The sequence below is a fragment of the Ambystoma mexicanum genome, chromosome 1q (genome assembly GCF_040938575.1).
Source record: "Ambystoma mexicanum isolate Mex_15411 chromosome 1q, UKY_AmexF1_1, whole genome shotgun sequence".
NCBI classification, from domain to species: Eukaryota; Metazoa; Chordata; class Amphibia; order Caudata; family Ambystomatidae; genus Ambystoma; species Ambystoma mexicanum.
Genome location: NC_090922.1, coordinates 66,465,402 through 66,480,742, shown reverse-complemented (window position 1 = coordinate 66,480,742; position 15,341 = coordinate 66,465,402). Strand labels below are relative to the sequence as shown.

The 15,341-nt window shown below is 43.1% G+C and overlaps 1 protein-coding gene across 1 annotated transcript in view; it reads left to right on the top strand.

Annotated features, from left to right (window-relative positions):
* The first annotated feature begins 3,270 nt into the window (after window positions 1-3,270).
* Window positions 3,271-15,341, top strand: part of VPS4A (vacuolar protein sorting 4 homolog A) — a 376,913-nt gene continuing 364,842 nt past the window's right edge. Inside the window, exon 1 of the mRNA XM_069635536.1 lies at window positions 3,271-3,501. Coding sequence (XP_069491637.1) covers window positions 3,481-3,501 — 21 coding nt within the window. The 5' untranslated portion in view covers window positions 3,271-3,480. The remainder of the gene's footprint in view (window positions 3,502-15,341) is intronic.

The window sequence follows — 15,341 nt, the reverse complement described above, 5'->3', positions numbered from 1 at the left end:
GGGCGGATCCAACCAATTATTGACCTATTTTGCTGGTCGGCGCTGATTGTAAGATCTTTTTGGCCCTCCTGCTCTCATCTTGAAGAATGGGCTAGAACGATCCATCCTCTTGATCAATTCCAGACTGGATTTAGGAAGGGCCACTCCACTAATATTAACAGTCTTGTCCTCAAGTGTGTGCAGGAAGAGGCTTGGAGGTCACCAAAGTGTTGCACCTATATGGCCTTGATCGACCTCTCAGCCGCATTTGATTGCGTGGACCGGGGCCGTCTATGGGCTAAACTGACCAGATGGGGCCTGCCAGGGGGGCTCTTGAGACTCTTTAGTGGAGTCTACGATAATTGTGGGATCCAGGTCTGTCTTAGTCAAAGGGGTGATGTTACCCAGAGAGTTTGATCATACCGGGGGACATGACAGGGATGTTTTCTGGCCCCCTGGCTGTTCAACCAATTTTTTTCTGATGTTGCATTGCCCCTTGAGAAGGAAGGGTTAATTGTACCTAAGGTGGGCCAGGCGAAAATAGTTTGGCTTGCCTATGCAGATGACCTTCTGATCTTTGACCTAACCAGGGTTGGTCTGCAGAGGTCAGTAAATAACTTTGAGATCTATGCCAAAAATAATGGGTTCATTATTAACCCTACTAAAACTAAAATTCTCTCTTTTAGGAAAGCAAGGGTCATGACCATTGGGCACGTTGGCACTGTTGGTGGAATGCCCCTGAAATTCTCTTAAAGTGTTAGCTAGCTGGGCTTCAACTTTGTAGCTTACAAAGGGTTCAATATAGCCACTGAGGCCCTGCTTCATAAGGCCAAGCTTCTGGAAGCTCAGATTATCAAGATTGACTGTAAATTCGGTAGATTCTCCCTTAAACCTGCCCTAATGTTTTTCAGGGGAAAATCGTGCCAAAACTAACCTATGGTCTGGAATTAAAATCGGATAAAATGCACAAAATCTTGGCCAGAATAGAGGGTAGAATGTGGCGAAGAATCCTTGGTGTCCCCAATGCAGTCCTGTTACCAGCCATACGATTCAAATTAAGTGTCACATCCCTCTGGGTAAGGGTACAATGTGCTTGTTTGTCCTCATTCTCGAAAATGATGGCTCCCTTTCCTGGCTCTTTGTACCAACTAATGTGGAGAAATGTGACCTACTCCACTGTTTTAACTTCCCTAAGGGAAAGATCAGAGATCATTCTCTTTGACATTGGTATGAATTTGGAGACCTTGGTCTGTAACCCTATGAAGGTTAAAAAGGCCCTACTTGATTTTGATTGAATTCAGACTATTGATGCCTTCCATTGTTATCCTTCTCAGAACCATTTGGTTCATGAACATAGATGTAGAGGCTATCTTAGATTTTGGTCCAATTTTTGAATAAATTCTATCAGGGAATACTACTTAGAGTACGATAGAATCTTTTACCCACTAGGGAAATTCAACTAAGAAGGTTGCAAATAACAAATGATGCGGCTTGCTGCCAGTTCTGTGTGGGGAAATGTGAGTATATACGGCACCTGGTTTTAAAATGTGGCACTCTAAAGGGCCTTAGAGGTAAATATCTTGCACCTTTAGATGTGTGAACCCTTTATGCTTCAATGAAGAGGTGGCCTGGCAGCGATGCCTCAGTATCTGCAGTGTACACAAGGGCTTGGCCCTACCAGGCTTTATTAAGTCTGAAATTGTAGCCTTTGTGCAACACTGGGTATTTGTGATGGACTTGTGAAGGAGTAACTGCTGGTCGGTTTGATTATTTTGTAAACTCAGACCCATTAATAATATGATGATATAATGACCTAAAAGATAAATTGTGCATATTGAATTCAATTTTGTTTAAGAGACCATAATTTAATTGCTGACCTATTTTATCTCTTCCCCAGTTTAAATGTGGTAGAGGGGTCAAGCTATACCATCTGCATGAATCGTATTATTGGATCTATCATATAATCGGTCGCTTATGTTTTTTCCATCACTACATGGTGAATGCATTGTTGAACTGTATCTCCAACTGGTACATTATTGTTTTATTATCTTAGTTGGACTTTCTAACATTTGTACTGTTTTTTTTATTATTCCACTTATGATGGTCAAGTGATTTTTTTTCTCTCACAATGATTGTGTCCTCTTTTTTTTAAATATGATTTTATTTTCCTACTTGCTATGATTATTTTTACTTATCTGTATTTGTAAAGGTTTAATTAAACTAATTGCAATGCAGAAAAGTAGTAGCTAAGGTGCACTATCTAGATGTGAGGTAGGCTAACCGGAACAATTTCTAATTGTTTAAGACTGGCAGGATACGGTAACTACACATGCCTTAATATAGTTTGTAGTAGTCTTGCTCTGGAGGCGCACGTACTATTGTGGGGGGGGGGGGGAGAGTGAGAGAGAGAGATTTTTTTATTTTTTTTTGTGCTGGGGGTTCTAAATGTGGCAGTTAGGCCTAGGAGCTGGAAGGTGTATATGTGCCAGTGTTTTACTGTGTGGATACCTATTTATTTCACTTATCTGATGTGTACCTGGGGGCCAATAAACTTGCCTTGAGTAGCCTGGGTCACTGTGTCTTCATAGCTAACGAACCCACAACATATTTCAAAGATAATTCAAAAACTCCCCACTGAAATGGGGCTAGGACGCCAATCCTGACCACTGTGCAACTCATTATGTAATGGCCTTTTACCCTTATGGGGAGATGCATTTATATATTGCAGAAAGTTATTGTAGAACAGTAGCAAGATTTATGATTTTTTTAAATTTGGGTTTAACGAATTTAGTGGTATACAAAAGAAACTTAGTGGCCCAGATAGAATCCACTTCTCGTTTCTGTTTGAGAACAGGTCTAAACGCAATTGCAGAGTTTTTGAAGTGCGTTCTATAAATGATGTAAGTTGTTATGAAATTGACTTAAATAATTGTAAATATTGAATATATTGTCAAGAGATTGTTTTTATGATATGATTACTTGTTTTAACCAAATCACTTGGTACTAATACACAAATACTATTCTAGGAGTGCGAGAAAAATGCCGTCGGCAAATATGCATCCGTCAGGGTACAAAACCTACTAACAAGTTCCACCTGTTTAAAGTGGACCACCTCGTTTAACGTGGGGGCTGCGATCCAAGCAGGTCGATCTGCGGTGGTGCTCTGGCGCCTCAATCACGTTCATAACTCCTCATCTAAGATGGTGGCACGTTTGCCTTTTTTTGATGTCTCGACTCTCGGCCACTAACACTCTAGTCCTACATATACCGTCAGAGTCAACATAGCTTCACAAAGATGGCGCCTTTCGCACTCCCCGATAGGGATGGTTCTTCGTTCTAGTGCTGTCACAGTTCTGTCAGTGTTCCCCGTTCCTAGTTTGTATTATTTCCGTTTCCGGTGTGATAGATGGGTGCCTAGAAGGCTCAAGGAAGGGTAGCCGGCGCTGGCGATTGGCTGTAAGCTGCACCAGGGAAATCCCGGAGCGGGACCTGGGGGATGAGATGACAACGTCAACCTTGCAGGTGACCCGGAGAGTTTAAGTGGGTACTGGGCTGGTCCAGGGAGTTCCTGGCAGGGACCATAATAACAGACTTAGGGACGTGTAGGGCCAAGGTGGATACAAAGATCCAGAGATGGTGCGCAGTACATCCCAGTAGCATAACATAGAGGGTTGTGCAATACAATGCCTTTGGTGTACCCCATGTGTGCAGGAGCAGGGAGTGTGATGATCGCCTGAAACTTTAGCTTAGTCAATTATCTGCAATGGAGCTTAAGTCTTAAGAACAGAGAGAAGGGGTGTATGCAAACACCTAGTAGCACATGTAGTAGAAACGGGGGAGGGAGACGGGCGACACCGGCTACAGAGCCAATTGATAGACCGTTCCACACCAATTATTTATGGTGACATTTGACGCTGTTTATTTAAACTGCACTGTGACACTCGGTGTCACGGCAGGGACTCATTGTTCACAAGTATACTTGCAAACGATGACTAATACGGTCGTTCTGTGTAGCGCGAAGACGTTCCTACATAACCGACTACTGTACAGTACCCTTGTAAAATATGTATATCTTGCGGTTCAGTGTACACTTCACTTTTAATTTTCTTTTCAATTATAGTTGGCTACCATTCCTCTCTCCCATTCGATCTCGTCATTCCTTTTAGTTCGTGCCCTATACTGGCCATCACTGTCCAGCATAATAGTGCAAAGCATATGCTCGCGTTCAGATTCACTAACTCGCACATTCTTATTCTTTGGCGCTTGACTTGATGCGTTCAGTATTCGAATGCGATGGCCAATTCTAGCATAGGGCCTCCCTGGCGATGGCCCCATTCCCATGAAGGACACGCTACCAGGCAGCTATCTTTTTGCTTGGCCTCACCTTTTCATATGGCCTGAAGCATTCACCACGGAATAAATGGGCCCTACGTATCACTGGAATGGGGGCCAGACATTTATGTTAAAAGCGAGCTTCCAACATGCAGGGCACCCAGTTTCCTATATGCGCAGTTTACAATTCAACATGAAACAACCAAAATACATTTTCAAAGGCAAACACGTTGCTTAAACTTAATGCTGGTAGTTCATTTTTTTTAATCTGTATTTTTGTGTGAATTCGCCCACAAATACATTGCCATTGTTATGCCCCTTCCTTCTAGTATTTTATTGCACGATGTACTTGTAAAGTTGATATTATTAGCATGTCAAACTGCTCAATTGGAAATTCAATGTTTATATTAATCAAACCGCTCTGATCATCTGGACAGCCTTGAAATCTCCTACACTCATTTTGCATATGACACACAGGATCCTACCCCTGGAAGAAAGTGGAGAGTTGTGTACCCTCGATTTGAGCCCTTGTTATAAGAAACTGAACAGCAGGTTCTTGGGTACCAATGATTGATTTTCACCATGGGGCCAGCACTCCCACCCTGAAAATAAGCCAGCAATTTGAAAGCATTTTTTTAAAAACGAATTGAGAAAAGCAATAGGATTTATAGGGCACTTAATAACACCTTTGCAACAGTCATTCAACCTGAGCTACTTGGGTAGCTTTCTACTTTAAGACGTGCCCACATTGGTTGGGGCTCCCTGATGGTGCTCAAATGTACTGCATTACCAATTGTACAGTTTACACACATGTCTGTAATGCCAATAGCATTTTGTCTTCATCCACACTGACACTGTGCACAGTCTCATGTAGGAGGTATAGCCAGACTGAAAACTGTAGATATCTGTTTGGGGGGTAAAGTGAGACTCCTGCCCGCACTGCTAAAAAACTAGGGGGGGTGCAGTTGTGTTCTTTCCGCCACTGTCCTCCTTGCCTCTCTTCTGTTAAATGGACTCAAATAATGAAGAATGGTTAGCTTGAACAATGTTATGGATTATTTGTTAAATTAAATATATAACACAGGAAAAGAGCAACCTTGTAAAGGAAGTATGTGTCTTCTCTGAATTCAAAAAAACATTGTCCTGAAAGAATGGACTAAACAATGTAGAAATTAATAAAAAAAAGTTATTCTTTTTATTAAATCCTCTCCAGGTTAAAAAACCTTGTAAGATTTATGGTGTGCAGTCCATACTTCCACAGAATTAATAGATAATCGCATAAATTAAGACAACGTGATGCATACATTGAATACATTTAAAAACTATACACAATAGGAATACAAACATGTAAATATGTCCTCACCAAGAAGAGAGTCCACATTCAAGCCTGTTATCTGCGGCATCTAACAACTCAGCCAAATTCTTTAAAATCTGCGAGGAGCTGGCCAACCCTGCTGTAGTCCCTACCCCTCCTGTTGCCTCCCATGCTCCTTGCAATGCCCTTGCCTCTCACTTTATCTCATAAACCCAGGACATCCTGTCCACCCTCTCCTCCACTGCCCCTCCTTTACCCTCTCCGTCTGTGCTTGCTGACCCTCCTTTAGCCACCTCCCCACCCTCCTTCTCGTCCTTTCATCTTTTCTCCCCTGATAAGGTTGCTAGACAAGTCCGATCTATGAAAGCCTTGTCAAAACAGGTTCATCCCTGTTCCTCTAAAACCATCAAGGACCACATTGATGCACTCGCTTTGGCCCATGCCGATTTTTGCAATCTCTTTTGCCTCAGGATCCTTCCCCTCCCCTCTGAAGCACTCCCTTGTGCATCCTCTTCTCAAGAAACCCACAGCTGATCCTTCTTGTCCAGCTAACTATCGCCCAATTTCCATTGCTCCCTTTCTCAGCAAACTCGTGGAAAAGCTGGCCATCTCTCAGCTTAACCTTCATTCCGATTCTGTTGGCTGTCTCCATGACCACCAGTCTGGCTTCAGAGCTGCCAGAAGCACAGAAACTGCTCTCGTGACCATCCGCGAAGATCTGCTCTCCAAACTTGATTCTCACATTCCCTCTGTCCTCATCCTACTCTCTCTCTTCTGCCTTTGATACGGTCAACCATACCATCCTGCTCAACCGTCTCTGTGATAACCTGGGTATCGCCAATCAGGCTCTGGCCTGGTTGACCTCTTTCCTCTCTGATCGACCCTCCAAGGTCATACTTGGGTCCTTCCTATTATCCATCTCCCTCTCTACCTCTCCATCTCTACCTGTGGCGTTCCCCAGGGGTCTCGCCTCTTGTGCTAGCTTTTCAACCAATACCTGGCAACTCTTGCCCACTGCATGGCCAGTTTCTGTTAAAACTTCCAGTGCTACGCTGATACTCAACTCATTTTCAGGCTGCCCTCGGCCACCTCCTCTCCTTCTATAATCTGATTGCCTAACTACCTTTCAAGATTGGTGTGCTGCCAACAATCTTTTTCTGAATGCCAGCAAGACTGAGATACTCCTCATCGGCACACCTTCACCATCCTTTCCCCTCACTCTCTGGCCGGCCTCGCTTGGCCGTCCTCCTACCCACACTTGCGATGCTAAGAACCTTGGGGTCATCTCTGACTCCACACTTTCCTTCTCCGCCCACATCTCTGATATCTCTAAAATGTCAAACTTCGTACTGCACCTCCTCCGAGGTATTCTGCCTTTCCTCTCCTTCCCCCAGAAGCTCACTGTCTCCTAAGGTCTGGTTCCCTCTAGGTTGGAATATTGTAACATCCTCTTTCTAAATCTACCTGCCCCTACTCTCTGCCCTCTGCAACTAATCCAGAACAGGACTGCAAGACTTGTCCTTGGCCTCAAGCCCTGGGATCATATCTCACCAGCTCTGAAATCTCTCCATTGGCTCCCAGTGGATGCAAGGATTAAATTCAAAACCCCCTGCATTGTCCACAAGGCTTTCTAGGGCCTGGGTCCAAAATCCCTTCAGTGATCCCTCTGCAAATACCTCCCCTCTCAAGCTCTTGGCTCCTCTACCTCCCTCCGGGTCAGTCGTTTTTCAAAGAAACAAGCTGGGGTAGATCTGTCTTTGGCTGGGGCCTTCCTCTGGAACAGCTTCCCTGCCACTCTGAAACTTGAGAAGGATCTCTGGTTCCAGAAGCACCTCAAGACCTTCCTCTTTGTTCTGCCTTCGCCCCCCTCCTCTACTGATCTATTCTCTCTCTGCACCATGCACCTGGCCACCCTCTGTCCTGTGGGCCAAGGTACCTGGTCACCCTCCCGCACTGCCTCCGGGCTACCCCTTGCACTGGGTTCTGTATCTGTACCCATACCGCCCCCCCTCTTTTCCTTCCTGCACTTATCAGGCCTACCCTGTCTACTGCCTTAAACCCAGCACTTGCCACTTGCTGGCTGCACTAACATTGTTTATTGCCTTTATTAGTTATCTGTTTCTCCTTTGCTCCGCACTTTCCACTTCTCCCCCTTCCATGCACTTTCCCCTCTCCCATGTACTTGCGCGTTCTCAATGTCACTGGGACTAGTAAGATCGTTGTTTTGTTCTCCCCTGTTCCCCCTCCATTGCCTTGTCGTGCTCTGAAACACTTTTGTATGAGCGCGATAGAAATAAAATATCAATTCAATAAGCTTAGCAGAGCTACAAAATGACCTATCATATATCAGCTTGACATAGAACCATGGATGTCTTGAAACATTGCTTGATGCCAACCAAAAGACATAATTTCCTAATACCACATGGTATTCACAATCCATTTGCCGAACAACCGAACTTGGGTTCGCTGAGCATCCATGTTATGATATGATAGTTTATTTATATAGCGCCTTATACACAATGTGTTTCAAAGCGCTTCAAGGCAAGGGAGGGGACAAGGGAAAATACAATGACATTCCTACAGGCCATGAACAGTAAGGATGTGAAATTAACTATCGTACTCGGCCTGACAACATTTCAGATGGTCCAACAGCTAAGACATAGATAAGGAAGGGAGGGGGAGGGTGGGAAGTAAATGGAAACAGACAGGCAACTACTGTACTAGGCCTGACGACATTTCTGATGGAGCCGAAGAAAAACAAAAGGTGAGGGAGAGGGGTGCAGAAAGGGAGGAGAGGAACAAAACAAGCGACTGCAACATTGCTGCAACACAACTCTGATCAATAAAATCTGTGCCACTCTAACATTCTCATTTAGTCCGCAAGTATGGCTGCCAGTTTTGAAAACTTTTGTTCAAAATGTAACAGTTTCTGAATAATGCTATCCTGATTCTGTCCTCTGATTTGTTTTCTTTAGAATGACCCAGTGTATATCTTCAAATATGTGTGAGCATTCAATATAGTGCTTCACTAAGGGATCTTGTACTATTTTGTTCTTAATGCAACTTTGATGCTCAATGAGCCCAGTTTTACATTTTCTGTGTGCTGAAGTCCAGATGGGCAGGTAATCATGTACATAATATTGTTGCTATTACTATTTCCGTGATCACTTATAAGCCATTTTTCTTATAACCCAATATCCAAGTATAATTGCCTTGCATTTTGGTTGGTTTTGCATCTGTAGTTACAATTCGTATTGGTTTGAATTTGGTTATCGGTATACAAAACAATGAGGATCCTCTAACAATATGGACGCCCGATTCCCCTTTTTTCAGCAGCAACAGTGACAGGATTACGATAGGTGTTTTGATTAGTGAAGGATGTGATTAGATTGTCTCATAACATAGATGACCACTGTGGCTACATGTGATGTACGTGATTTCATCATTGGGTCACATTACACGCTACATATTTAATGGCAGCCATTTTTGACCGAGGAGTTCTACCAGTAGTTGAATCTGGGTGGGGTTAACTCCCTGTTTGGTCCTGGTGCTCGATGGGCTCTTCAGTGTCTTGCATGTGCACTCTGATTCACCCTGGTGGTGCTGCGCAGCTCTCCTGCTGGCAGCGTACTGTTGCAGCATTGTCCAATTGCGCTCTCTCGCTACCAGGGTTCTCTTGTCTTGGGTGGTTTGGCCATGTACTTCCATTGCTTTGTCTGGCTGTTCTCTTTCAATGGATTGCCTTTCTCCCGCAGATTCCTCATCTGTCAGTTGAGGAATCTGCGAGAAAGGAATCCATAGAAAGAACATTACGGTAAGTAATTTCTCATGCTCTCTCCTTGCCGGGACTCCACATGGCAAGCGGTACTGGAGGGCCAGTTTCTCTAGTTGCTTAGTTCTCCTCTCATGGCTGTTCCTTGAGGTTAATTGTGACATGGGTAGATGGGTTCCTAAAAGAAGAGATATACAGACAAGTATTTGGCAGTGGAGGAAAGGCTGTAGCACAATGTGGTCTGCTAACCTACATTTTGGCAAGATTGGGTATAGGACCTGGTTCTTTTTCCGTGGTCACTACCCCCCTCAGGGGGGTGACCGGCCTTAGATTTCCTCCTGATGACCCCCTAGCTCGAGAGTGGCTTCCATACCCTCTTGACACGCCCAGTCTACTGGCAGTTCTGTAGATTTGTTAATTAAATTGATACTTGTGCAGCACAGATTGCTATTTCTAAGTTTAAAGGTGCTAATGGGGAGAGAGTACAACAGTAGTATTCTCCTCCACTCTTAAGAGCCAAAGGCCAAAAAAGGTATTGCACCACAGATGGTGGCTCTGAGTGCTAATGGTGATTAAAAAAACACTTTCATGGATATAGAGGGCAACATGATGTGCTTGGGTATAACCGGCTCGGGGCTGAGGGCCGTTAGCGGCTCTGCCCTCCACCGAAAGTGGTCTTTAATGCTATATTGAAAACCAAGGTCCATCTTGTCCATCTGAGGTTGGCAATTACCATACCTGCTGCAACACAATACTGCACATTTCATCTCAGGTTGACCTTCCTTTAACATTGTGCCCTTTGTGATTAATGAAACATCTGAACTTTTCCTTGCAGAGCAAATTAGTCCAGCATGTAGGTCGTACAATATATGGGACACTTCCCTGTGCAACACCGACTGGGCCCAGCTGCACAGAGCCTTGCACCGAAAACCTGCTTTCAGAGCCTTTTTATTATATCTATTTATTTGTGTCCATTTAAGCTGCTGACCTTTACATTTTACAGACACTCATCTCACTAATGTCTTATTCAGCATTATACAAAAATGCTGTATTGATCATTTTAGGTCTTGGGTACGAATAACTTCGGGTGACATTAAAAATATGAGTACAGAATAACTAATGAAATAAGTTTGTTTTCTAATCAAGAAATGTTTAATTGGCAAACTCTGCTAATCAGTTTTAGAAAACAAATCTATTCCTTTTTGGCCTCTAGACCACACCCTGCCTGAAGAAGAAGAAAAAAGTTGTAAGTTTAGTTTGATAAAAGTGATGTACTTTTTCATTTTGGCTTTATTTGGTCACCATTGGATTATTTTGCATTGGCATGTGGGCTTGGTGGTAATGTTTGCAGGAAGCATGCCATTGAGGGAACCGTTTTATTTGCTTGTCTCTTAGCCTGCCAGACAATAGATGACCTTGCTCAATCAAATTGTCTTAATACCCCTTAGCAAATGAACCCTACATGTTTGGGTACAAACCGATCCACAAGTTATTGATAAATAGAGGAAGAGTTCACAACAAAACCTGAACACACAATATCTAAATTCAGCATTTTAGTCAAGGATTAAAAAGTTCAAATAGCCATACTGGAGTAGGATAAGGGTGCCATCTGACAAAGGGAATTAAATAACTTTGTCTATGAAGAAGATATTTGAGTTTGGAACACCCCTCACCTTACATGGAACTGATATAAGTGCATTATTGAAAGCTGTGTATAATCTAGCATGGTCCGCGTGGTGGAGGATTAATAGGTCCGAAATGCCTATGCGTCAACTACATTGCCTATATGCTTTTCAAACTGTATGACTGTACTATATCACTTTCAATCTTTGCAAGCATTATAAATATATGGTAGCCCTTTGAAACAGATTTTATTTGGAAATCTCATTAATTGGCGTGTTTGAATTCATATTAATTTCATGTTGAATCGTATGATTATTGGCGGTTTTCAGTGTATGGCGTTATAGTTAAATTAGGTCTATGAATGACATGGAATTGTAAATACAAGTTAAGGTAATTATATTTCTGCCTACTTTCCCTTATGTCTTTTACTTGGTTATTCCAAATTGGTTGCTTCAATATTGATGTACTAATTTCTGTTTTTATTTGTTTTATTTTTATTAAACCTTGAAAATATGTAATATTTATTTCTGTACTTTCAATACTTAACACTGTCAAGCCAGCAGACACTTACATTATGATAATTATTATTTTTTTTTTTGTTTATTTATTTGTTTTGGTAGCAAAATTGAATTTACACCTTTACAAATTATAGATAACATATATAAAACATATAAAATCTCATAAAACAATACACTGACACGAATGATTGCACAACCAAACAATACTAAAATCATTGGCACGTTAAAAACGTTTCCTGATACGTCAACGAGGATCCTTAAAATCACCGACTCACAAAGTGGCAAAATCACATAAACATAGCCTCGCCGATTCACAGAGTCACAAAATCACATTATCACAGTAACTTGAATCACAGAATGAATCACAAAATCACAGCTAAGGTCGATGGTGCCAAATCTCTAACCCAAGCTAACCTAACCTACCCAATATGATAGTGCTGGTGGGGCTTCGCAGGCCTCCACCAACATGGGTCTTATCACATACAACCGGCAAAGACCACTAGTCGTTGAATATGCAAAGTCTCAGAGATTTAAGAGTTTACCCTCTCCAGGAGGTCCTATTGAGTGACAACAGATGTTCTTCGATTATTGCAACAAGTCTAACGGTTGCTAGTATGATGGAGTTGGAATTTCCCTGCATACATCGCAACCATACTAGATGGCGTTCAAACAGCGAGAACGACGTAAGGTATGGGGCCAAACAACGTTGTCTCTGCCTGGAAAAGAAGTTACAGTGCATAAAGAGGTGAGTCAGAGTTTCAGGCTCAGTTGTAGTTAAACAAAATCTACATCCCTCCCATTTTGCCAGAGACCTATAACCGTTCCAATTTCTGATGCGGGCACCCGTCTGGATAAGATCCATGCGAAAGCGCATATAATGCCTTCTTGCTCCTCTGTCTGGAAAAGATAGAATATAAGGCAGCCGAGGTGCGACTGCATGTCTAAAGGAGGCATATGAAGAAAAGGAAGAGTAGCGTCCTATCCGATCACAGTTTTGAGCCCATGAATTTTTGAAAAAACGCCTTTTGACTTTGGCGGGGTTATTTACCAACTCATCCTGCGTCATATTCAAGGAAGTTAGGACCGCTTGTATTTTAACTTTCACGCTGGTGATCGAGCTGGGACACTTTCCGGCTACCATTTCCTGGAAGTCCTCATAGAGTGAGTTTGGGGGGGGGGAGATCATTTTGGAGAAAGCAGATACCATCCGCCAAGTAAGTCTGTCTTCTAATGGATATAGACCCAGTTCATGGATAATTATGGCGTTCGGTAGGTATCTGGGAAGCCCCAAAGTGGTCTTCCAAAGTTTACCCTGTAAGATATTTAGGAGGGGCCCCAAATTCAAAAGACAAATGTCTACTGCATAGAGGAGGATGGGCTCTATCTTCATGGTGTAATATTGTATCAAAGGCAGAAGAGAATAACGGCAATATTTGGTAAAGATGATTCTCATTTGAGCCAAGAGGGGATTAAACTTTGCAATCAATACTGAGTGCCACATATTAACTGACATTCCATTCGAGAGATGATAGCCCAAATACCTTATCTCCTCTTTTCTCAAAATCACCTGAGCATTTATTTTAAAGTTGTATCTCGGAAGCTTTTTTTTAGCAGTGAAAACCAATATGTGCGATTTAAGTGAATTAATGGTCATGTTGTTAAGCTTGCAATATTCTCCAAACAGATTTAGTTTGTTTTGGAGTCCAAATGGCACTCTGTCAAATAATATGATGTCATCGGCAAAAGCTAGCCAATGCAACCGCATAGAACCCAGTATAACCGGGAAAGAATTGGATCCTAGCCAGATCTCATCAATATCGGCAAGGTAGAGATTAAACAGGACTGCTGCCAAATTGCAGCCCTGTTTGACACCGATGTACGTAGGTATGTTGTCAGACAGTAGCCCTTCCGCATTAATGCGGACTCGGTAAGAAGTCTTCTGGTGTAGTGCTGCGATTAATGCGACTAGTGGAGAAGGAATACCATATGCCAACATCTTCTGCCAGAGCCGGGTACGGAGTACGTTATCAAAGGCAGCCGAAAGGTCTAAGGCTGCCATGTATATGGTTCCATTTGATTCGGTGTGTGCATTCCGGAGCAGATGGGCTAAGATCGTAGCATTTAGTTGGGTGCCCATTGCTTTACGGAAACCGACCTGTGCTCTGGAAAGAATTGTTAGCTCATGTATGCAGCGTTCCAAGTCCAATAGAAGCAGACGTGCAAAAATTTTCGCAGCGGTGTCTATAAGGGCAATGGGCCTGAAGTTTAAGGGGTTATTTAACACACCCTTTTTATGTATAGGAATGATTATGGCAGTCAACCATGATTCCGGGATCTTACCAGTTAAGTAGATCCGCTGGTAACAGGGAAGCAGGTAACTAGCCCAAAAATGGGGGTCATCTTTTATAACGCAAGGAGGAATCCCATCGGGACCGGCTGCTTTGGAAAACTTCAATTGGGAGATCGCCCATATGATGTCTTTTTTGGCCCAAGGACAAACTCGCGGCATGGGCAAACACATATCTAAACACTCAGTAGAGGCATACGCAGTAGGCAAAGCATATTTTAGAGAGAAATAGTTCTCCCATTCCAAGCCCGAAATAATCGCCACAGCTCGAGAATCCACCTTACCTGAGGGGTTTCTCAGGATTGCCCATATCTCTCGAGTTTTTTTTTTACAAAGCAAACTGATCATATGTTGATTCGCGAGAGTAGAGGCAGCCTGAGAAAGAGACTTTATGTGGTGCTTAAAGCACCCAATGATGTGGTTTTTTTCACGGTGATAGGAGAGAGGGCTGAGGGTCTTTTTTCTTAAAGTCGCCAGTTCCCGATTTTTTTCCTTTTTTAATGTTGCTATCTGATTCAGGAGCGGGTTGACATCCGATAGGCTGCCTTTAACCAAAGCGTCCTTCGCTAGGGAAAGTAAGTGAAGCTGAATCATGTTGATGTTTCTATCATTGATTTTTTTAATATGCCCCTGCGACATAAATTCATCCTGGTTTGATATAAGATCTCTATTCACCAGAAACACCAATTTCCTACACAGGGCCGGATTCCAGTTGACAGAGATGGTATTTCTGTCAGGAACCGCTAGAGAGACCGAGGGTGAAGCGCTAAAGACCTCGCATTTCATATAGAGTGTGGAACACAGCATGTGGTGGTCGCTCAGACCCAAGTCTAAAATTAAGACTGGGTCAAGCAACCCGGAACACACTTTAGACGCTAGGATGTAGTCAATAAGGGATGAAAGGTTGCCTCGTGACCATGAGATATGAGAGGAATTAGGTGCAAAGCGAATTGGGTAGATACCCCAATTTTCAAAGAATCTTAGTAAGTGGTCCCCTCTATAAGCAGCCTGTTGGGCGTAGGAAGAAAGGGAAGAAAGAGATCCTGGTGAATGAAAGTATTGAAGGTATGAGTTTAAATCGCCTCCAATCACAATTTCGTGGTTGGGGCACGAAACTGAAGCATGACCCAACATCCTGTCAAGGTCATCCACGAGCAGGGAAAAGGAAACAGACTTGGGATTCCAGTACAGCGACATTAGGAGCAAAGGGACAACCTCGATGGATTCAAACAACAGCTCCACTAGAATGCAAGATTTCGAAATGTCAAGGATAGAGGCCACTGCTTTTAGACCATTTTTAATAAGGATAGCAGTGCCGCCAGAAGGGCGGCCTATAAGAGTGCGACTGGCTGGAACCGAGAAACTGGAGTATCCATCGAGAAAGAGCTCCGATAGGCTCATCGTCTCCTGCAAAAATAAGATGTCAGGTTTCAAAGCAGGGGCAGCCCGCTTGTG